The sequence below is a fragment of the Mobula birostris genome, chromosome 10 (genome assembly GCF_030028105.1).
Source record: "Mobula birostris isolate sMobBir1 chromosome 10, sMobBir1.hap1, whole genome shotgun sequence".
Lineage (NCBI taxonomy): Eukaryota > Metazoa > Chordata > Chondrichthyes > Myliobatiformes > Myliobatidae > Mobula > Mobula birostris.
Genome location: NC_092379.1, coordinates 14,781,898 through 14,806,218, shown reverse-complemented (window position 1 = coordinate 14,806,218; position 24,321 = coordinate 14,781,898). Strand labels below are relative to the sequence as shown.

The 24,321-nt window shown below is 46.5% G+C and overlaps 1 protein-coding gene across 1 annotated transcript in view; it reads right to left on the bottom strand.

Moving 5' to 3' along the window:
• Positions 1 to 24,321, bottom strand: part of LOC140204411 (sprouty-related, EVH1 domain-containing protein 2-like) — a 136,058-nt gene that overhangs the window by 59,639 nt on the left and 52,098 nt on the right. Inside the window, exons 6-7 of the mRNA XM_072271132.1 lie at positions 23,608 to 23,776; positions 18,160 to 18,233 (exon numbers count right to left, since the gene is read on the bottom strand). Coding sequence (XP_072127233.1) covers positions 18,160 to 18,233; positions 23,608 to 23,776 — 243 coding nt within the window. The remainder of the gene's footprint in view (positions 1 to 18,159; positions 18,234 to 23,607; positions 23,777 to 24,321) is intronic.

Genomic DNA, 24,321 nt, shown 5'->3' with positions numbered 1-24,321 from the left:
ACCTTCGGCCTGCTTGGGAAAGACAGGACCTGCAGGGAGGTAGTCACCCTGTGGTAAGCCATATATATATGTTGTAACTGGGTTAACTGCCTGGACACGCCCCTCTGCTGACTGCCCCAGTGGCTCCTCCCACAGACCCCTGAATAAAGGCGATTTTGCCCTGGTCCTCCCCCTCAGATCAGGGGCAGACACTCAGCATGGAGGTCATGTCTTACTGCGAATAAAAGCCTTTCAGTATTTACCCTACTTCAGTCTTTTGGAATTATTGAAGGTGCTTCACACCCCAAGGTTACGGGAGACAGATAAATGGGTAATTGTCAGGAGAGGGAAAAGAAAATGTCAGATAGCAGACAGTCCCCTCAACAGTAACTACTCCATTTAAGTACTGTTGGGGTGGGGGATGACTTACCTGGGGGAGGCAACAGTGACAGTGCCTCTGGCACTTGTTCTGGCCCAGTGGCTCAGAAGGGCAGGAAGCTGAAGAGGATGGCAGCAGTAATAGGGGACTCTGTAGTTAGGGGGATAGCTAGGCAATTCTGTGGAAGCGAAAAGGAAACATGGATGGTAGTTTTCTTCCCAGATGCCAGGGTCCACGATGTTTCTGAACGCGTCCACAATATCCTGAAAAGGGAGGGCGAGCAGCCGGGAGTCATGGTACATATCGGTACCAATGATATAGGTAGAAAATGGGAGGAGGTGCTGAAAACACAATACAGGGAGTTAGAAAGGAAGCTGGGAAGGAGGATTTCAAGGGTAGTAATCGTGGGATTGCTGCCTGTGCCATGTGAAAGTGAGGATAGGAATAGAATGAGGTTGTGGATAAATGCGTGACCGAAGGATTGGAGCAGTGGGCAGGGATTCAGATTAGTGGATCACTGGGACCTCTTCTGGGGCAGGTGTGACCTGTACAGAAGGGACAGGGTGCACTTGAATCTGCTGGGGGGCCGATATCCTTGCAGGCAGGTTTGCTAGAGCTGTTGGGAGTGGTTTAAACTAATATGACAGGGGCATGGGAACAAGTATGACAGAGCTGAGGATGAGCCAGCAGGTTTACAAGTAGACATTGGGTGTAATATGAACGTAAGGAAGGACAAGCCAATGATTGGGTACCACTGCAGAAAGAGCAAAGAATTAAGTTTTACCACAGAGGCAAAATTCAAAAGGACGAAGAATGCAGGACTGAATGCACTGTATTCAAATGCATGTAGTATTTGGAATAAGATGGACGAACTCGTGGCGCAATTAGAGATTGGTCGGTATGATGTTGTGGGCCTCACAGTCATGGCTGAACGAAGGTCATAGTTGGGAGTTTAACATCAAAGGCCAGGCAGGAAGGCGTAGGTGGTGCTGTGGCTCTGGTGGTAAGAGATGGAGTTACATCTTTAGAAAGAGGTGACATGGGGTCAGAGAATCTTTGTGGGTGGAGATAAGAAACTGCAAGGGTGAAAAAAAGCATTATGGGAATCATATATAGGCCTTCTAATAGTAGCCAAGATGTACAAAGGGAACTGGAAACGGTATGTAATAAGGGTAATGTCACAATTGTAATGGGGGACTTCAATGTGCAAAGTGATCGGGAAAAATCAGGTTGGTGTCGGGCTGCAAGAGATGGAATTTGTTGAATGCCTTCAAAATGGCTTTTTAGAACAACTTGTTCTTGAGCTTACTACGGGAATGGCTATCTTAGACTGGGTGTTGTGTAATAACCCAGATTTTATTAGTCAGCTTAATGTAAAGGAACCCTTAGGAAGCAGTGATCAAAATATGATTGAATTCATACTGCAATTTGAGAGGGAGAAGCATAACTCACACGTATCAGTATTGCAATGGAATAAAGGAAATTAGAGGCACGAGAGAGGAGCTTGCCCAGGTGGATTGGAGGAGGATACTGGCAGAGATGATGGCAGAGCAGAGGTGGCTGAAGTTTCTGGGAATAGTTCACAAGGTGCAGGAAAGATATGTCCCACAGAAGTTCTCAAATGGCAGGGATAGGTAACTGTGGCTGACAAGGGAAGTTAAGGACTGCATAAAAGGCAAGGAAAGGGTATATAAGGTAGCGAAAGTGAGTGGGAAGTTGGATGATTGCAAATTTTTAAAAATCCAACAAAAAGTAATTAAAAAGCTATAAGAAGGGAAAAGATGAAATTTGAGGGCAAACTAGCAAATAATATAAAACAGGAAACTAAATGTTTTTTCAGTTACATAAATAATAAAAGGGAGGTGAGAGTTGATATTGGACTACTGGAAAATGATGCTGGTGAGGTAGTAATGCGGGACAAAGAAATGGCAGATGAACTGAATGGGTACTTTACTTTTGTCTTTACTGTGAAAGACACTAGCTGTATGCCAGAGGTCCGTGAGTGTCAGGGAGCTACTACAAAGGAAAAATGCTCGGCAAACTGAAAGGTCTTAAGGTGGATAAATCACCTGGGCTAGATGGACTACATCCCAGAGTCCTGAGAGAGGTTGCTGTAGAGACAATGGATGCATTGGTCATAATCTTTCAAGAATCACTTGATACATGGTCCCAGAGGACAGGAAAATTGCAAATGTCACTCCACTTTTTAAGAAGGGAGGCAGACAAAAGAGAGGAAACTATAGGCCCGTTAGCCTAACCTCACTGGTTGGGAAAGTGTTGGAGTTCATTATTAAGGACGAGTTTTCGGGGTGCTTGGAGACTAATGATAAGATAAGTCAAAGTCAGCATGGTTTCTGCAAAGGAAAATCTTGCCTGACAAATCTGTTAAGATTTCTTTAGGAAGTAACAAGCAGGGTAGACAAAGGAGAGGTAGTGGATGTCATTTACTTGGATTTTCAGAAGACATTTGATAAGGTGCCACACATGAGGCTGCTAAACAAGATAAAATCCCATGGCATTACAGGAATGGTACTGGCATGGGTAGAGGAATGGCTGACAGGCAGGAGGCAGTGAGTAGGAATAAAGGAGGCCTTTTGTGGTTGGCTGCCAGTGACTAATAGCGTTCCTCAGGGGTCAGTATTGAGACCACTACCCTTCACATTGTTTGTCAGTGATTTAGATAATAGAATTGATGGCTTGTGGCAAAGTTTGTGGATGATATGAAGATAGGTGGAAGGGCAGGTAGTGCTGAGGAAGCAAAGCAATTGCAGCAGAATAGACAAATTGGAAGAAGGGGCAAAAAAGTGGCAGATGGAATATAGTATTGGGAAATGTATAATAATGAATTTTGGTAAAAGGAACAATAGTGCAGAGTATTATCTAAATAGGTAGAAAGTTCAAACATCAGAAGTGCAGGGGGACTTGGAAGTCCTCGTGCAAGACTCCCAGAAGATTAATTTACAGGTCGAGTCTGTGGTAAAGAAGGCAAATGCAATGTTGGCATTTATTTCGAGGGGAATAGAATATAAAAACAAGGAGATAATGCTGAAGCTTTGTAAGACACTGGTCAGGCCGCACTTGAAGTATCGTCAACAGTTTAGGGCCCCTTATCTCAGAAGGGATGTGCTGTCATTGGAGAGAGCCTAGGGGAGGTTCGAAGAGATTAACATATGAGGAGCATTTGGCAGCTTTGGGCCTGTACTCAATGGAATTTAGAAGAAAGTGTGGGGGATCTCATTGAAACCTACTGGATGTTGAAAGGACTAGATAGGGTAGATGTAGAGAGGATGCCTCCTCTGGTGCGGGTATCAAGAACTAGAGGGCACAGCCTCAGAATTGAGGGGTGACCCTTTATAACAGGGGTAAGGAGGAGTTTTTTTTAGCCAAAGAGAGGCGAATCTGTGGAACGCTCTGTCACAGACTGCAGTGGAGGCCAAGTCCATGGGTATATTCAACATCAAGGTTCATAGATTCCTGATTGGTCGGGGCATCAAGGGATATTGTGAGAGGGCAGGTGTATGGGGTTGAATGGGATCTGGGATCAGCCGTGATGAAATGGCAGAGCAGACGATGGGCTGAATGGGCTAATTCTGCTCCTATGACTGATGGTCTGATGGTCTTAAGTACCTTGAGCCCTCATCCTTAATAATCGACTCCCAACATCTTCCCAACCACTGAGGTTACCCTAACTAACCTTATTGTCTTCTTTCTTCTGCCCTCCTCCCTTCTTGAAGAGTGAAGTGACATTTCCAATTTTCTAGCGTTCTGGAATCATTCCAGAATCTAGAGATTCTTGAAAGATCATTAATAATATCACCACAATCTCTTCAGCCATCTCTTTCAGAACTCTGAGGTGTACACCACCTGGTCCAGGTGACTTATCTACCTTCAGACCTTTCAGTTTCCCAAGAAACTTTTCTCTTGTTATGGTAACTTCACACACTTCATGCAGCCTGACACCTGACACTAACCATTCTGCCCGTGTCTTCCACAGTGAATACTGATGCAAAGTAGTTATTCAGTTCATCCTCCATTTCTTTGTCTCCCATTACTTTTGTCCCCCATTATCCACTTTTGTCTCTCCTTTACACATTATGTAGCTGGAGAAATTTTTGGCATCCCGTTTAATATTATTGGCTACCTTACTTTCTTCTTCCATCTTTACCCTTTCAATGACTTTTTTAGTTGCCTTTAATAAGTTTTTAAAAGCTTTCCGATCCTCTAACTTCCACTAATTTTTGCTCTATTATATGCCCTCTATTTGGCTTTAATGTTGGCTTCAATTTCTCTTGCTAGCCATGGTTGTGTTATCTTGCCTTTAGAATCCTTCTTCCTCTTTGGAATGTACATGTCCCAATTGCTTCTGAATTCCTTCCAGAAATTCCAACCATTGCTGTTGCGCCATCATCCCTGCCAGTGTTCTTTTCCACTCAATTCTGGCTAACTCCTCTGTCAAGCCTCTGTAATTCCCTTTACTTCACTGTAATACTGATACATCAGACTTTAGCTTCTCCTTCTCAAATTTCAGGGTGAATTCAATCATATTATGATCGTACTCCTAAGGGTTCTTTTACCTTAAGCTCTCTAATCAATTTGGGTACATTGCACAACATCCAATCCAGAATATCTGATCCCCGAGCTGATATAAAATGAAATAAATAAAAATAATAATAAATAAGCAATAAATATCAAGAACATGAGATGCAAGTGAGTCCATAGGTTGAGGGAAAACTTCAATGATGGGGCAAGCGAAGTTATCCTCTTTGGTTAAAGAGCCTGATGGCTGAGAGGACCTTCAAGAAAAAACCCTCATATCTTTGTCACTGGGCACAAAACAGGATTGTGACAGAGGTTGAGGAGGAACAGGAGATGTAGGGAGAAGAGGTGGGTGAGTGGAGGAGGGCGGGCACTACCTGAACACTGATGGTGATGGATAATGCTAGGAGGCTCTTCTCGGCACCAAGGAATAAAAGCAAATTGCAAAAAGATAGGTCTGGTCTGCATGTTGAGCTTCTAAATTGGAGAAAAGCCAATTATGATGGCATCAAAAATGATATGGCAAGTGTGGATTGGGACAGGTTGTTTTCTGGCAAAAGTGGACTTGGAAAGTGGGAGGCCATCAGAAATAAAAGTTTGAGAGTACAAAGCTTGTAAGCGCCTGTCAGAATAAAAGGTTAAGATAACAAGTGTAGGGAACCTTGGCTTTCAAGAGATTTTGAGGCCCTGGTTAAGAGAAAAAAAGGAGGTGCATAGCAAGTATGGGTAAGTGAGTGTGGAATGAGGTGCCAGCACGTGGTCAATGATGATGATGATGATGATGATGAAGATGAATGAGATGATGATGATGATGATGAAGATGAATGAGATGATGATGATGAAGATGAAGATGAGGATAGAGATGAAGATGAGGATGATGATGAAGAGGAAGATGATGTTGATGAAGATAATGAAGATGATACACTAGGGGCAACTTAGATCGGCCAATTAACCTACCAACCCATTTCCCTGCACTGCCTTCATAATGGTTGATTGCCCTAGCATTGAGAAATGGGCACCAAGGTAACGAGGTCATTCACGTGACGCTATTACAGTTTGGGACATCGGAGTTCGGAGTTCAATTTCAATGTCATCTGTAAGGAGTTCTCCCCATGGACTGTGTGGGTTTCCCCCGGAAACTCCAGTTTCCACCCACAGTCCAAAGACATACTAGGTAGGCTAACTGGTCATTATAAATTGTCCCATCATTACGTCAGGGTTAAATTGGGGTTGCCGGGGTTTGCTAGGGCGTCGCAGCTTGAAGGGTCGGGATGGGCTTACTCCATGCTGCAATAAATAAATAAGCAAACTATGTTTCTCTGTTTGGAAAGGGCAGAGTCTGAGCCCCTTCAGCCCGGTAGCTGGAGAGACCCAAAGGTTCTCCATCTCCTGGAGAGGAAACTTCTCTTACATGGCTGAAACCTCATACTGTAACTCTGATTCTTCGTTCACAACTCCTCAGCTGAGGAAGCATCACCCCTGCTGAGCCCTGTCGGGGTCAAAGGTCAACTTCACTCATCACCCACAGCACATTTACATCCATTTGCTGCGGTGCATTGGCACAACATGGTACAAAAAACATTTTACAACTACAAAAATAAAAAATATATAAAGTTAAAGTACAGATATGGAATATAATGTGCATAAATACATGTTGAGCACTCCTTATCTGAAATGCTGAGGTTTCATATTTTGCTATATTTGCTATAATGAGATATCAGGGATGGGACCCAAGTCTAAACACAAAATCAATTTAAATTACGTATACAGCTTATACATATATGCTGAGGGTAGCTTTATATAATATTTTAATAAGTTTGTGCATGAAACAATAATGTATATATTGAACCATCAGAAAGGTAAGCTGTCACTACCTTGGCTGCCCTGGTGGACAGTCAGTGGCTGTGTGTGTGTGTATATATATATATATAGATATATATAGTGCCTAAGACTTTTGCACAATACTGTAGTGGGAAGGGGGCAGGGAGAGGGGAATCATGGTTGGGAAAAGGGGAAGGGCGAGCAGAGGGCACGGGAAGCACCAGAGAGACATTCTGTAATGATCAATAAACCAATTGTTTGGAATCAAATGACCTTGGCGTCTCAGGTCTGGGTGTGTCTGAACTTGCGTCAACCCTCGCGCCTGGCACTCCTCCTCTGCCACCTGTTCCACAACCCCTCCCGCGGCACTCCACCCTCACCATTCCCAACACCCTTTGCTCCCGCCAGATTTACAAACTTGCTCTCCGCTCCACGTTGACAAATACTGTACTGTGCAAAATTCCTAGGCACCCAAGCCGAATATATGTGCCTAAGGCTTTTGAAGAATTCTGTATGCACCCTACTTAACAGTAAAAATTATTACATAACAGTAATATAATGAAAGTATAATATGTGCATTACTCAGACCTGTCTGTGGTGCACAGGGACCTGCATATCCACCAGGAACCACCCCAGCGCCTTGTGGAATTTTCCATTTGTGGAGTCACAAATTATTTTCTGCTACTTATCTATTTAATACTGTTTTTCTATTACTGTCTTGCTTTTATCTACAGCTTTTTTTAATTGCCTGAGAGGAACCCAAACAGAGTTTCATTGTTCCGATGTATAATGACAATAAAGACCATTCGATTCAATTCAATTCAATTCAATTTACATCAGTGCTCAAAAAAATTTCAGATTTCAGAGGTTTTAGGATTTTAGATTTTTGGATAAGGGGTGTTCAACCCGTATTTACAATGCAAACAGCATTATAAAATGTGGCTTAAAGTGCTTACAGTGCAGTGACTGAGATTATAGATAGATGGGGGTGAGGAGGGCTAACTAGACTGGTTGATCAGATTAACTACTGGGGGGAAAGAAACTTTTAAGAAGTTTTGTTTTAAAAGCCCCAGCAGGGAGTTTTTGGAAAAGGCAGTGTACTGGGTGGGTAGCGTCCACAATGAAGCTTCCTGTCCGCTTCTTTGTCCTGGACACGCACAGCTCTTGCAGTGATGATAGACTGCAACCAATGATTTTTCCTGCTGACCTGACAGTTCACTGCATGAGTTTTGTAAATTTCAATGAGATAATCCCGGGAATGAAAGGGTTAATGTATGAGGCCCGTTTGATGGCTCTAGGCTGCATTCACTGGAGTTGTGAAGAACGGGTGGGGGCATCTCATTGAAAACTATCGAACTTAGAAAGCAACCTATCAAATATTGAACGGTCTAGATGGAGTAGATGTGGAGGTTTCCTATAGTTGGGGAGTCTAGGACCAGAGGGCACAGCCTCAGAATACATGGATGCTTTATACAATAGAGATGAGAAGGAACGTCTTTAGCCAGAGGATGGAGAATCTGTGGAATTCATAGCCATGGACACCAGTGGAGGCCAAGTCATTTCTGTATATTTGAAGAAGTTGACCGGTTCTTGACTAGTTGGGGTGTCAAAGTTTATGGGGAGAAGCCAGGAGAGTGGGGGTTGAGAGGGACCCATGATAGAATGGTGGAGGTGGGCTGAACGGCCTGATTCGGTTCCTATGTCACATGGTCTTATCTCCTCCCATGTCCCTAGTCAGCAGGGAACATTTGCCTGGTCAGCAGAGAACATGTGCCTGGTCACTCAGCCCCACCGTGCCTGTTCCCAGTGAACCCCCACTGCACTCCCTCTGTGACAGGTACAACCTCTGCTGATGTAGGAGATCCAAACTTTGCAGCAACCTCTGGGGGTTTGAGGTTGCCTCACTGTGTAGCAGCAAAAAAGGATACGGTGAGAGGCGCTAATTAAATGCAAGCCTTCCTTTCCTTTCTGCTACCTCCTCTTCACAGCTTGCTCTCACAGAGAATTGTTCCTGAGAAGCTACAGCTAGCAGCATTGTATAACGACAAAAATTGTTGGAGGAACTCAGTAGATCAGGCAGCATCGATGGAAATGAATAAACAGTTGATGCTTCGGGCCGAGACCCTCCTGAAGAAGGGTCTTGGCCCAAAATGTTGACTGTTTATTCATTTCCATCGATGCTGCCTGACCTGCTGAGTTCATAGTCATAGTCATACTTTATTGATCCCAGGGGGAAATTGGTTTTCATTACAGTTGCACCATAATAATAAACAGTAATTGAAGCATAAACAGTTAAATAGTAATATGTAAATTATGCCAGTAAATTATGAAATGTCCAGGACCAGCCTATTGGCTCAGGGTGTCTGACCCTCCAAGGGAGGAGTTGTAAAGTTTGATGGCCACAAGCAGGAACGACTTCCTATGACACTCTGTGCTGCATCTCGGTGGAATGAGTCTCTGGCTGAATGTACTCCTGTGCCCAACCAGTACATTATGTAGTGGATGGGAGACATTGTCCAAGATGGCATGCAACTTGGACAGCATCCTCTTTTCAGACACCACCGTGAGAGAGTCCAGTTCCATCCCCACAACATCACTGGCCTTACGAATGAGTTTGTTGATTCTGTTGGTGTCTGCTACCCTCAGCCTTCTGCCCCAGCACACAACAGCAAACATGATCGCACTGGCCACCACAGACTCGTAGAACATCCTCAGCATCGTCTGGCAGATGTTAAAGGACCTCAGTCTCCTCAGGAAATAGAGACGGCTCTGACCCTTCTTGTAGACAGCCTCAGTGTTCTTTGACCAGTCCAGTTTATTGTTAATTCGTATCCCCAGGTATTTGTAATCCTCCACCATGCCCACACTGACCCCCTGGATGGAAACAGGGGTTGCCAGTACCTTAGTTCTCCTCAGGTCTACCACCAGCTCCTTAGTTCCTCCATCATCTTGTGTGAGTTGCTATGGATTTCTGCTTCTCTCTTCCACCATTCTCCATTCTGGCTCCCCTCTTTCCCCTTTATCTCTCCTACCCACCTGGCCTCACCTATCAACTTCCAGCTATCCTCCTTTCCCCCCGCACCCCCACCTTTTTATTCTGGAGTCTTCCCTCTTTCTTTCTAGTCTTGACGTAGGGCTCCACCTGAGATGTCGACTGTTTATTCAGTTCCACAGTTGCTGCCTGGCCTGCTGAGTTCCTCCAGCATTTTGTGCCTGTTGCTTCGGATTTCCAGCATCTGCAGATTTTCTTGTGTTTGGCATCATATAATTGTGGGTTATTGTTGCCCTGGTGAGGCAAATTCCCCTTTTAGCTGTAGAGCCTGCAGGAGGCTGCAGGGCATCCCTCGCTGACCGCGGCCCGAGACCCGAGACCAGCCTCCTGGCCGGTCTTCTGCATTGCACTGATTGTGCCTCACCCACCCCCCATGGACCTCCGTGGAAAGGCACCGTGGAAACTGACGCCTGCCTTTCCCTCAACTGAACCTCCTTGTCACAAAAGATTCAGCAGATGATGCCAATTCTTGAGCAACACACACAGAATTCTGGAGGAACTCAGCATGCCAGTCAGCAACAATGGAGGGGAATAAGGCGCCGATATTTCAGGCTGAGATAGAAACCAGTGCAATACAGGCCCTTCGGCCCACAATGTTGTGCTGACCCTTTAAGCTACTCCAAAATTGATCTAACCATTCTCTCTCACATAACTCTCCATTTTTCATTTATCCATGTGCCTATTTAAGGGTCTCTAATATATCTGTCTCTAGCACCAACCCTGGCAGCGTGTCCATGCACCTACCAAGTCAGATCATAGGACCATAAGATATTGGAGCAGAATTAGACCATTTGGCCCATTGAGTCTGCTCTGCCATTTCATCATGGCTGATCCAATTTTCCTCTCAGCCCCAATCTCCTGCCGTCTCCCCTATATCCCGTCATGCCCTGACTAATCAAGAATCTATCTACCTATGCTTTAAATATACGGAAAGACTTGGCCTCCACAGCTGCCTGTGGCAAAGAATTCCACAGGTTTACCACTGTCTGGCTAAAGAAATTCCTCCTCATCTCTGTTCTAAAAGCAGACCTCTCTATTCTTAGATTCTCCCACCATAGGAAACATCCTCTCCACATCCACACTATTAAGGCCTTTCATCAGTCGACAGGTTTCAATTAGGGCACCCCTCATTCTTTCTGAATTTTAGTGAATACAGGCCCAGAGCCATAAAATGCTCTTCATATGACAAGCCATTCAATCCTGGAATCATTTTTGTGAATCCCCTTTGAACCGTCTCCAGATTTCAGCACACCCTTTCAGAGATAAGGGTCCCAAAACTGCTCAATACTCCAAGAGAGGCCTCACCCGTGCTTTATAAGGCCTCAGCATAACATCCTTAGCTTCTATATTCCAGTCCTCTTGAAATGAATGCTAACATTGCATTTGCCTTCCTCACCACAGACTCAACCTGCAAATTAACCTTCAGGGAACCCTGCACAAATTCCTGACAAAACCGTGTTCCACTGGGGCCAAGGTGCAAAACACAGTACCAACAGTCACACAGCAGCACACAGCATATATAATTACAGCAGAAAGACATACTGTCATAAAAAATTTAGGTAAAATTAAAAAATTGTCCAAGTCCCTGAGTGTTATAGTGTGTAGACCGATGGTGCATTGCTCTTCTCCTGCTGCCATGTTTCTGTACACACCCTCTACCTCTGATATCCCTCCCATACTTTCCTCCCATCACTTTAGAAGTATGTCTTGTAATATTAGCCATTGCCATTCTGGGATTAAGGCACTAGCTGTTCACTCTACCGCTGCCCCTGATCCACATGAAGGGTTTCACCCTGAAACGTTGACTGTCCATTTCTCTCCACAGGTGCCGTCTGATCTGCTGAGTTCCTCCAGCACTTTGTGTGTGCTTCCATGTCGTCCCGGGGCCTCCTCATCCCTCCTTCCCTCGCCCACCCACCTCTTCGAGCCCTACCTTCTCACTGTATCTCTAGGGGCATGTTGGAGGACTCTGCAGTAGACCCTTGAGGCCATCAGGTGGCAGTGTAGGAGGAGGACAGAGGGTGTAGAGCTGAATCTCAGCCATAGAGCCTGTTAGGCCTACATATCTACGCGGGGACGACCTCCCTCCAGCAACATTTTATTGTGACACACCCCCCCACGCCCGGATGGTCAGGCATCGTGGTCTTAGGGGCTAACAACTCTGATTGGTTGATTCCACTCCTTTGGCTGTTGTGTTTCCCACTGCCTTTTCATTGGTTGGAAGGACTTGGGACAGTGGCTAAACAGGGGACAGCACTCTCGGACTGTGTGACACTCTCCTCTTTGTGCTGTCAACCGCTTTGCCTGGGGGTAGGGGTGGGGTAAAGGCAACATATAAAGGCAGGTGCAGTCCACCGATTCCCGCTGGTGTCAGGAAGGGTTAACATGGGGGCTGCAGAAGGGAAAAGGCAGCGAGAACGTGGACTTCCCCAGACAGCCACCGCCGATCTCTCCACAACTCGCAGGCCCCTTTCCGATCCTCTATGAAGCCCCCATCCTCACCTCACTTAGAAAAGCCACAGCCCACCCTCTCCCAACCAACGGCTGAACACCCATCAGTAAAGCAGGAGCTTGGAACTGGCTTAGATTCTGCACACAAAGTTTCATGCAGAAAGCCTCAAGGCTTCTGGTTGCTTTGAATCCAAGAAGAGAATTTTGGGGTTGTGCTTACCATTGTAATGCAGCAGTGTTCCGAGGTGGAGATGTGTCTCCACCAAAGGAGGTGTAAGGCACTCCTTCCCTCTGCTGGTCTGCAGGTCACCCTTGGACAAAGTCTAGCACCTGCTTATCCCCCTCCCCCTTGCCCCGATCAGGGTCACGTGAATCCATGGGAGCAGGTGGTGGATAGTATAAGTAGCTGGTGCATATCAAAAAAGCCTTGGCTTAAAGCAACCACTGACACCAGGCAGGCAATCCCTGAAGAGTATTGGCAATGGTTGGGTGTCACCTGTCTTGTGAAGACACTGCCCAGAAGAAGGCAATGGCAAACCACTTCTGTAGAAAAATTTGCCAAGAACAATCATGGTGTGGAAAGACCATGATCGCCCATGTCGTAGGACACGGCACATGATGATGATGTCATACAACACGACACATAATGTTAATTGTAATACAGAGAATAATTTGCACAACAGTTGTGTAATAACAGTCGGATATTCATGTCATTTGGGATAAATATTAGATCATGGAACATATACTCAGTGGCCACTTTATCAGGTCCACCTGAACACCTATTCATTAATGTAAATATCTAATTAGCCGATCATGTGGCAGCAATTCAATGCATAAAAGAATGCAGACATGGTCAAGAGGTTCAGTTGCTGTTCAGTCCAAACATCAGAATGGGGAAGAAATGTGACTTTGGCAGTGGAATGATTGTTGGTGGTTTGAGTATCTCAGAAACTGCTGATCTCCTGGGATTTAGATTAGACCATTATAAGATACAGGAGCAGATTTAGGCCATTTGGCCCATCGAGTCTGCTCTGCCATTTCACCAGGGCTGATCCATTTCCTTCTCAGCCCCAATCTCCTGCCTTCTCCCTGCAACCCTTCATGCCCTGACCAATCATGAATCTATCAGCCTCTGCCTTAAATATACCCAATGACTTGGCCTCCACAGCCGCCTGAAGCAATGAATTCCACAGATTCACCACACTCTAGCTCAAGAATTTCCTCCTCATCTCCATCCTAAATGAGTGACCCTCTACTCTGAGACTGTCCCCTCAGGTCATAGATTCCCCCACCACAGGAAACATACTCTCTACATCCAGTCTTTGAATAAAATCATGTGCTCCTCATATGATAAACCATTCAATCCTGGAATCATTTTTGTGAGCCTCCTTTGAGCTCTCTCTGCAATGTCAGCACATCCTTTCATAGATAAGGGGCCCGAAACTGCTCACACTACTCTAAGTGAGGTGTACCAGAGCATTACATCCTTGCCTTTGCATTCCAGTCTTCTAAAAATGAATGCTAACATTGCATTTGCCTTCCTCACCACTGACTCAACCTGCAAGTTAAAATTTAACGAATCCTGCACAAGGGCTACCAAGTCTCTTTGCAGCTTGACTTCTTGAATTTTCTCTCCATAGTCTACCCTTTTATTTCTCCTACCAAAGTGCATGACCGAACACTTCCCGACACTGTATTCCATCTGCCATTTCTTTGCCCTTTCTCTTAACCTCTCTAAGTCCGTCTGTGGCCTTTCTGCTTCCTCAAAACTATCTGCCCTTCCACCTATCTTCATATCATAGAAACATAGATATATACAGCAAATTACAGGCCCTTCGGCCCACAATGTTGTACCATGCATGTAGGTGACTAGAAACTGCCTAGAATTTTTCTACTGCATAACCCTTTACTTTTCTAAGCTCCACGTACCCATCTAACAGCCTCTTTAAAGACCCTATTGTATCCGCCTCCACCACCTCCACTGGCAGTACATTTCATGCACCTACCGCTCTCTGCATGAAAAAATTACCTCTGACATCCCCCTGTACTTACTTCCAAGCACCTTAAAACTATGCCCTCTCATGTTAGCCATTTCAGCCCTGGGAAAAAGCCTCTGGCTATCCACATGATCAATGCCTCTCATCATCTTATACACCTCTTATCAGTTGCCTCTTATCCTCCGTCGCTCCAAGGAGAAAAGACCAGGTTCACGCAAACTATTTTCATAAGGCATTCACAAACTAGGCCACAAAGCCATCAATTCTGTCATCCAAGTCATTAACATATAATATAAAAGGAAACGATCCCAACACAGACCCCTGTGGGACACCACTAGTCACTGGTAGCCAACCAGAAAAGGTTATTTTATTCCCACTCTTTGCCTCCTGCCAATCAGCCACTGCTTTATCCATGCTAGAATCTTCCCTGTAATACCATGAGCCTCATGTGTGGCAACTTGTCAAAGGCCTTTTGAAAATACAAGTACACAATGTCAACTGAGTCTCCTTTGTCTCTCCTGCTTTTTATTTCCTCGAGGAGTTCCAACATACTTGTCTGGCAAGATTTTCCCTCGAGGAACCCATGCTGACTTTGGCCTATTTTATCACGTGCTTCCCAAGTACCCCGGAACCTCCTTCTCAACAATTCACTCCAACATCTTCCCAACCACTGAGGTCAGACTAACTGGCCTACAGTTTCCTTTCTTTTGCCTGTCTCCCTTCTTGAAGGGTGGAGTGACACTTGCAATTTTCCAGTCGTCCAGAAGCATGCCGGAATCTAGTGATTTTTGAATGATCATTACTAATAATTCCTCAATCTCCTCAGCTACCTCTTTCAGAATCCTAGGACGTAAATCATGTGGTCCAGGTTTTCACACACAACTGTCTCTAAAGTTTACAGAGAATTTTGTGAAAAACAGGAAAACATCCAGTGAGCAGCAGTTCTGAGGGCAAAAATGCCTTGTTAATGAGAGAGGTCAGAGGAGAATGGCCAGACTGGTCCAAGCTGACAGGAAGGTGACAGTAACTCCAACAACCACACATTACAACAGCAGTGTACAGAAGAGCATCTCTGAATGCACAACAGGTTGAACTTTGAAGTGGACGGGCTACATCAGCAGAAGACCATGGACATACACTCACATAGAAGGTGCCTAAGAAGGTGGCCGCTCAATACATAGTATACCTCCTAGACCACGGTCTTGTCGTGGTTTGGAGGCCTGCGTCAGGAGGGCTGGAGTCAGGGCTTTGTGCTTTGGCTCTTGGTAGGGTCACCCATGCCAAGCAGGTCAAAGGGTAGAGGCAAGACTAAGAGTGGTCCACCGATCCTCCAGGTTCGGGGGTTCAGCTCAGGGCTAACAACCTTCAATGATTAAAAAAAAAATCATTCTGGATACAGCAATAAAGAATTCTCTACATCTGAGTGCAACTGTATTCCTGACTCTCCACCTGGGACTTGCCTGACTGAGAGGAAGCTACTGGGCACAATGAAGGAAGCCCTGAACACTGCCAAGATCAAGACCAAAAATTGGGTTTTGGAACGTACAACCCTGGACTACACCTGTGGGTCGATGGCCAAGGGCAGACAGAAATGGAGGACCTTCACTGCTGCCCGAAAAGCCAGCGGCGTAACGGGCAGAGACTAACTAACGAAATTCTAGCCTGTCCTCCTTTCCCTCACCCACCTTTTTATTCTGGCTTCCTCCCCCTTCCTTTCCCATCCTTACGAAGGGTCTCGGCCTGAACACATCGACTGTTTATCCATTTCTATAGATGCTGCCTGACCCACTGAGTTGCTCCAGCATTGTGTGTGTGTGTGTGTGTGTGTGTGTGCGCGCGCGCCGGATTTCTGGCATCTGCAGAATCCCTTGTGTTAAAAAAAATCCACTGATTGTCTGGAGGTTCTCTGAAGGTCAGAGCCGAGACCAATCTTTCGACTCATTCCGATCAGGCTGGCCAAGTTGTCTAGTTGACCTAGTCCCATTTGGCCGTGTTTGGCCCACATCCCTCGAACAATTTGCTGAAACAAACCCGTCTAAGTGTATTTTAAACGTAATATTTGCATCTGCCTCTACCACTTCCTCTGGCAGCTTGTCTCTTAAACTCACAGCCCTGAGAAATCTGCTCTCAGGTTCCCTTTAAATAGACACAAAACGCCGGAAGAACTCAGCAGGTCAGGCAGCATCTACAGAAACAGTTGATGGTTTGGGCTGAGCCCCTTCTTCAGGACTGGAGAGGAACAGGGAAGGTGTCGGAATAAAAAGGTGGGAGGAGGGGAAAGAGGACAAGGTACAAGGTGATAGTTGAGGCCAGGTGGGTGGGAAAGGTCAAGGACAAGAGGAGGAGGAATCTGATAGGAGAGGAGAGTGGACGATGGGAGAAAGGGAAGGCGGAAGGGCACTGGGGGAAAGGTGAGGAGAAGAGGCAAGAGGCCAGAGTGTGGAATAGAAGAGGAGGGAAGGGGTAGCGATTACTTTTAACTGGAAGGCTACCTGGTCGGAATATGAGGTGTTGCTCCTCGACGCTGAGAGTGGCTTCAGTGTGCTAGAAAGAGAGGCCATGGACCGACAAATCGGAACGGGGACTGGGATAGCAATTAAAACGGCTGGCCACCGTGAAATTCGAAATTCTACTTTTGGCGGATGGGACGGAGTCTCTTTAAACAGCCCCTGCCCCCCTCACTTTTAACCTACTTTTACACTTCCTACCCCGGGGAAAGGTCCGTGAGCATCCACCTTGGACGCTCTGCGTCCGGGCCATGCTCTCTTTTCCCTGCTGCCGTCACACAGGAGGTGCAGGAGCCTCCGGTCCCACACTGTCGGGTTCAGGAACAGTTATCGCCCCACAACCATCAGCTCCTGAGCCAGCGCGGATAACTTCACCCACCTCAACGCTGAACCGACTCCACAGCCTGCGGACTCACTTTCAAACAGCCCTGAAACTCATGTCCTTGGTATTATTTATTTTACTTTTTTGAAATCCCTTGCACAATTTGTCTTCTTTCGCACGTTGGCTGCTTGTCAAATCTTTGAGCCCTGAAGAAGGTCTTGGCCTGAAATGTCGACTGTTTATTTTTTCCCATAGATGCTGCCTGACCTGTTGAGTTCCTGCAGTGTTTCGTGTCTGTTGCTTTGTTATTTACAGTTTACCATAACTTCTATTGTATTTCTTAATTTTCCTGTAAATGCCTGCGACAAAATAAATCTCAAGGTCGTATATACTGTTAGGGTATATTCTAGAGTTAGAACATAAACACAGAACATAGAAATTTACAGCACATTACAGGCCCTTCAGCCCACAATGTTGTGCTGACCATGTAACCTACTCTAGAGAGTTAGGCTATACAGCAAATTGTAACTTCAGCAACTAATCTTTAACCTGAATGTGGATTGTAGACTAAATTCAAAATGCAGCTTTGGACAAAGTTTCCTGTAGCTGCGGACACCAGTTAACTGAAAACCAGACAACGCTGATTAACGTTCATTTTGGGTGCCTGGAGTGTGGGTGTGAAGAAGGAGGTGTTTGAAAACTATATGTAATTCACAGGAAGCATTGTAGATACATTGTAACTATATTGTCCTGCTGTTACCTTTGATCTTTAGCATATAAAATATCATGTAATATTGGGTCAAGCAGGCTTCTTCCTCTGAGAGGGTGTCGTTTTGTTGAATAAAACATTTCTATATCTGCAAGAAACTTGTTCATGCCCCTCATGATTTTATACACTTCCATAAATACACCCCTCAGCCCCCTCACACTCCAGAGAAAACAGTCCTCGCCAAGGCCTTTGCTGAAGTGTTAAAATGCTAAAACACTTCCATGCAGGACTGCATCCAATTCAGATGGGCGTTCAACTCAGCGCATCCTGGCGGAGGAGCCGGTGAGCGGAGTCTCTCTCACTCACCCATGTTCATTCTCATTTTGTTCCACTCCCACAGCCTCACCCGTCCTGGTCTTCTGAAACCTTCGCTGGCCCGCCGAGATCTCTGCACTGGCCCAGTTCCGGATCCTCGAGGAACTGAATCGAAACACGCTACTCACTATAAGCACAAGAGATTCTGCAGACACTGGAAACCCAGAGCAACACACACAAAATGCCGGAGGAACTCAGCAGGTCAGGCAGCATCCATGGAAATGAATAAACCGTCGACGTTTCAGGCTGAGACCCTTCATCAGGACTGGAAAAGAAGCAGGGAAGATGCCAGAATAAAAAGGTAGGTGGGTGGGGGGGGGGAGGGAGAAAAAATAGAAGGTGATAGGTGAAGCCAGGTGGGTGGGAAAGGCACGGGGCTGGAGAGGAAGGAAGCTGATAGGAGAGGAGAGTGGACCATGGGAGAAAGGGAAGGAGGAGGGGACTCAGGGGGTGGTGATAGGCAGGTGACGAGAAGAGGAAAGAGGTGACAGTGAGGATTAGTAGTAGAGAGAATGGGGAGGGGAAAAGAAAACAAAACGAAAAAAAAATATCGGAAGATGAACTCAATGTTCATGCTGTCAGGTTGGCAGCTACCTAGACGGAATATGGGGTGCTGCTCCTCCAGACCGAGAGTAGTTTCATCGTGGCAAAGGAGGAGGCCACGGACCGACATGGCAGAACGTGAATGGGGATGGGAATTAAAATGGCTGGCCACCGGGGAATCCTGCTTTTGGCAGATGGAGTGGGAGGTGCTCGACAACGCAGTCCCTCAATCTATGTCGGGCCTTAGCAGTGAAGAGGAGGCTGCACCGGGAGCAGCAGGTGCACTGGACAACCCCAGCAGATTCGCAGGCGCAGGTGAAGTCCCCCACTCACTGTTCCAATCCAAGTCCTGCCATCCTCTTCCCACACCTCCTCCCATTTCCCCCTCAAACTTAGTTCCTTACACAGATTTTTCTCAGCTCTTCCAACCTAGCTATGTTATAGCTTATTTTTGCTGCCAGCAAAGAAAGCCATTCAACCCATCGAGCCTATGCCAGCTCTCAGAGCCATCCCGTCACGTCCCGAGTCCCAATGAAGTGGCTCATAGATGCTGCTGGCCCTTTGAGTTCCTCTGGCGTTGTGTGTGTGTGTGTGTGTGTGTGTGTGTGTGTGCCCGTTTCCAGTATCTGCTATCCCTCTTGTGTCTCCATCATTTCCTGAGTCTTGATGAGGGTCTCACCCCGAAACCCCGACTGTTCATTTCTCTCCAGAGATGCTGCTTGAGCTGCTGAATTAGAAACATAGAAAACCTACAGCACAACACAGGCCCTTCGGCCCACAAAGCGGTGCCGAACATGTCCTTGTCTTAGAAATTACCCAGGGTTACCCATAGCCCTCTATTTTTCTGAGATCCATGTACCTATCTAGGAGTCTCTTAAAAGACCCTATCGTATCCACCTCCACCACCATCGCCGGCAGCCCATTCCACACACTCGCCATTCGCTGCATAAAAAACTTACCCCTGACGTCTCCTCTGTACCTACTTCCAAGTACCTTAAAACTGTGCCCTCTCGTACTACCCATTTCAGCCCTGGGAAAAAGCCTCTGACTATCCACACGATCAATGCCTCTCATCATCTTATACACCTTTATCAGGTCTCCTCTCATCCTCCGCCGCTCCAAGGAAAAAAGGCTAAGTTCACTCAACCTGTTTTCATAAGGCATGCTCCCCAATCTGGGTAACGTCCTCGTAAATCTCCTCTGCACCCTTTCTATGGTTTCCACACCCTTCCTGTTGTGAGGTGACCAGAACTGAGCACAGTACTCCAAGCGGGGTCTGACCAAGGTCCTATATAACTGCAACATTACCTCTCGGCTCCTGAACTCAATCCCACGATTGATGAAGGCCAATGCACCGTATGCTTTCTTAACCACAGCAGCTTTGAGTGTCCTATGGACTCGGACCCCAAGATCCCTCTGATCCTCCACACTGCCAAGAGTCTTGCCATTAATACTATATTGTGCCATCATATTTGACCTACCAAAATGAACCACCTCACACTTATCTGGGTTGAACTCCATCTGCCATTTTATGAGGGTTTTCCAGTACTTACACTTGCATTGCCCACATAATTCCTAACAATTTACTCTCCCCATCAACACCCCCCAACCCATTTCCGTCCCCTTCACCACCCCGATGGCCCTCTACCCAACAACAGCAGGAATCAGTCACACGAGAGATCCTGCCATTGCTGGAAATCCAGAACAACACACACACAAAATGCTGGAGGAACTCGGCAGGTCAGGCAGCATCTATGGAGGGGAATGAACGGCCGAGGCCCTTACAGCAGACAGTTACCTACCAGCTGGGAGGATAGCGGAGTGTCAGGGGTATGCCCCACGCGGTCACAAGGAGGACACGTGAACACCTCAAACACAGCAGTGGAAGTCAATATCGAACCTGGGTCGCTGGAACCATGCCGCATCATAAGACCACAAGACATAGGAGCAGAACTAGGCCATCTGGCCCATTGAGTCTGCTCCACCATTCAATCATGGCTGATCCTTTTTTCCTTTCTCTTCCTCAATCCCAGTTCCCGGCCTTCTCCCTGTAATCTTTGATGCCATGTCCAATCAAGAACCTATCAATCTCTGCCTTAAATACACCCAACAACTTGGCCTCCACAGCTGCATGTGGCAACAAATTCCACAAATTCACCACCCTCTGGCTAAAGAAATTTCTCCGCATCTCCATTTTGAAAGGGAGCTCCTCTATCCTGAGGCTGTGCCCTCTTGTCCTAGACTCCCCCAGCACGGGAAACATCCTTTCCACACCTACTCTGTCTAGGCCTTTCAACATTTGAAAGGTTTCAATGAGATCCCCCCTCATCCTTCTGAATTCCAGCGAGTACAGACCCAGAGCCGGGAGACAGACTTAGCACGATGAAGTATGTGGGATTAATTCAGAGTGCGTTCCTCTGCTCCATCCTCCAAAAGTGGCCAAACATCCTAATTCCCATTCCGACACGTCAGAACCAACTTTCGCCTGACGCCACCTCCGACAAGCGCGGGGCGATGGGCGCGGAATGACAGGAGTTTTCCACTAACACCAGAAACCCTGGAAATACGGAGCGGCGCGCACACACACAGAGTGCTGGAGGAACTCAGCAGGTCAGGCAGCACCTGTGGAAAATGAATAGACTGTCGATGTTTCGGGCAGAGACCCTTCATCAAGAATGAAAAGGAAGGGGGAAGATGCCAGAATAAAAAGGTGGAGGGGGGAAGGGAAGGAGAATAACTCGAAGGTGCTGGGTGAAGTCATGTGGGTGGGAAAGATAGAGGGCTGGAGAGGAAGGAATCTGATAGGAGACCACAGAAGAAAGGGAAGGAGGAGGGGGAAATATACAGAAATGGTGGGGAGGTGGCAATGGGTAAAAAGCTGGAGTGGGGAACAGAGGAGGAGGGGAGGGGGAGGGAATTTTTTTTTAAACTGGAAGGAGAAATCGATATTCATGCCATCAGGTTGGAGGCTACCCAGACAGAATATAAGGTGTTGCTCCTCCATCCTGAGGGTGGCCTCGGCTTGGCACAAGAGGAAGCCGTGGACCGACATGTCGGAACGGGAACGGGAATGGGAATGGGAATTAAAATGTTTGGCCACCAGGAAGTTCCGAGCAACAGGCTTCAGATTAATCCTTCGAACCTCACAGTGTTCAGTCTGCAGCCCCACAGGTCACAGCAGTTCAGAACGCCACCCGCTTTCAACATGCTGACCACTTCTGTCTCCACTTTGCCCTCAGACCCTGAGCCTCAGATCTTCACAAGCCGGAGAGAAATCATTTTCCTTAACCCTTCTGTCAACTAACTTAAAGCCACCCACCTCCCACCCCAGTTACTGACAACTGCCCCAGGATTCCCTTTGCCCCCATTCACCCTGCCCTCCCCCGCCCGCCCTCACCACAACACGATTTATTTTTCTAAATCTCACTTTCCGAGCTCTGACAGATCATCTCTGACCCGGAGCATTTTCTCTCCACAGATGCTGCCTGAACTGCTGAGTGCTTCAATCACTAACAGGAGAAAATCTGCAAATGCTGGGAACCTGAACAACGCACACAAAATGCCGATGGAACTCAGCAGGCCAGGCAGCATCTACGGGAAAAAAAGTAGGGTCGACATTTCAGGCCCGGTCCTGGAGAAGGGTCTCGGCCTGAAACGTCAACTATTTTCTCGTTTCCATCGATGCTGCCTGGCCTGCTGAGTTCCTCCAGCATCTTGTGTGTGTGTGTGTGTGTGTTTTGCTGCTGAGTGTTTCCTGCATTTTGTTTCAGATTTCCAGCATCAGGCGTAATGGATTACTCTGTGACAACATATAGGACGGTCTGTAAGAAATAATTTTCCTGGGCTGGTCCTCTCTGCTAAAACTACACCAAATACCTTTTCAATTTAAAAAAAAATGTCTGACACACCTGACCTGGAAGGGTTCAACAAACTGGTGAAGTCATCCCCCTCTCCAAGGTGAAATATAAACACTGGCATTTCACCACAGAACACATTTAATATCACAAATGCCCCCTTTTGGAAAATAAAACAGATCTATGCACCGTATATATACATTTTAAAAACTCAACAGAAACATGAAAATCCTCTGGTTAGTCCTGTATTTAAGGTATTTGAGCAGGAGTTGAAGAAAGCTAACTCAAGAGCGGAACTGTGTGGTGCGTGGACTGTGGCCCGCAGGTCCTGGAGAACCAGAGCTGGATACATACAGTAATGTATAAATTTTTTTGTGAATGGAGGATCACGTGACCCACCCAGGGCTCTTTGTCCTCCGCCTAAAAACAACAGGTGAAGGGGACGAGAATGTAATGTAACAGAACCAAATGTAACAAACTAGAAACAAAGGGAGGGGCTGTTGAAACAATTCGCCCCCAACACTGGCTAGAGCACATTATTTTTTAAAAAAAACAACCCCGATATAAATGGATATTTTTTTTATGAATGGAACCTAAATGCAAATGAGACCGATTCAAAAAGGAATGGCCATTCGCCCCCTCCCCCCTTTAAAAACAACGATTAATTTCATTCACAAAAATAAAAAGTGTCAATTACAGTCGGGCTGAAATTGCAAGGGCTTTTTAAAAAAAAAATGGATGTTTCCAATCAGGGTATTACAGTAGTGTACGTATATATAAATATATTTTTGTTTTTTTTTCAATGGTCGTACAGTGCCGCCCTGGTCGTACTGGATTTTATATTTGTTTAATAATTATTATGGCAGGCCTGCCAATGATGTTGTTAAAGGCACAAGACTCACTCCTCATCCATGCTCGGTGGTTGCAAATTAGTGCATCATCCTTTCCCAGTCCAGCATCGTGTAGTCTCCATCAAACAGCAGCCATTTTCATCCAGGGTGTTATTTTTTTTTCTCTCTCCCCAAAAATAAAATTATATCATAAAGAAATCTCTCCCGCTCCCTCCGCCGCCGGGACCTGACAGATTCTCGCCCCGGGAGCAGAGAGTTCAAAGCCGGCTGCTCTCGCTGCCACAGCCCGCTGGAGCCCTGCGCCCTCCGCTGGGTCCTAGCGCCCGCCCGCTCCATTAGCACGTTGGCGTTCTCCGCGGTCCTAGAGCCCACCCCGCGGCTCTTTCGCGTCGGAGATAAACTAACGTAAAGGAGGGCAGGGGATGGTTAAATGCAGCCGAAACAGCCCGTGGCGGCCGAACGACACGGTCGCATTTACTGAGTAGTCCTTTCCCAGGCTTTTGGGCGGTAAGGAAGAAGGACTGCAGTTTCATGGCACCATTCAGGACCTCCAACAAATGTCAGCGACGTCCAGCAACATCTGCGGGAGGGAGACGACGTTCTCATTTGTAGTTTCCGCTATCACGGAGGTAATTTTGGCACAGCAAGATCACACAGTGGGGTGATGGACTGGTAATCGGCGTCGGTAGTATTGGTTGGTCAGCAAATATCTGGTGAGCGGCGCTGAAGGCAGCTTCCTTCAGATACAATGTCAAACCCAGGCACCAGCGCTCTGAGGTAGATGGCGGTGAGGGTACAGTTGTAGGGACATAGGTTCAGAAACAGACCCAGTTTATTACCACCGACAGACTGTACATCATGGAATTCGTTGTTTTGCTGTAGCAGTACAGAGCAACGGCTCAATAGTTCCTTTTAAATCAGAGGATGTTTACAGTATACACAGTA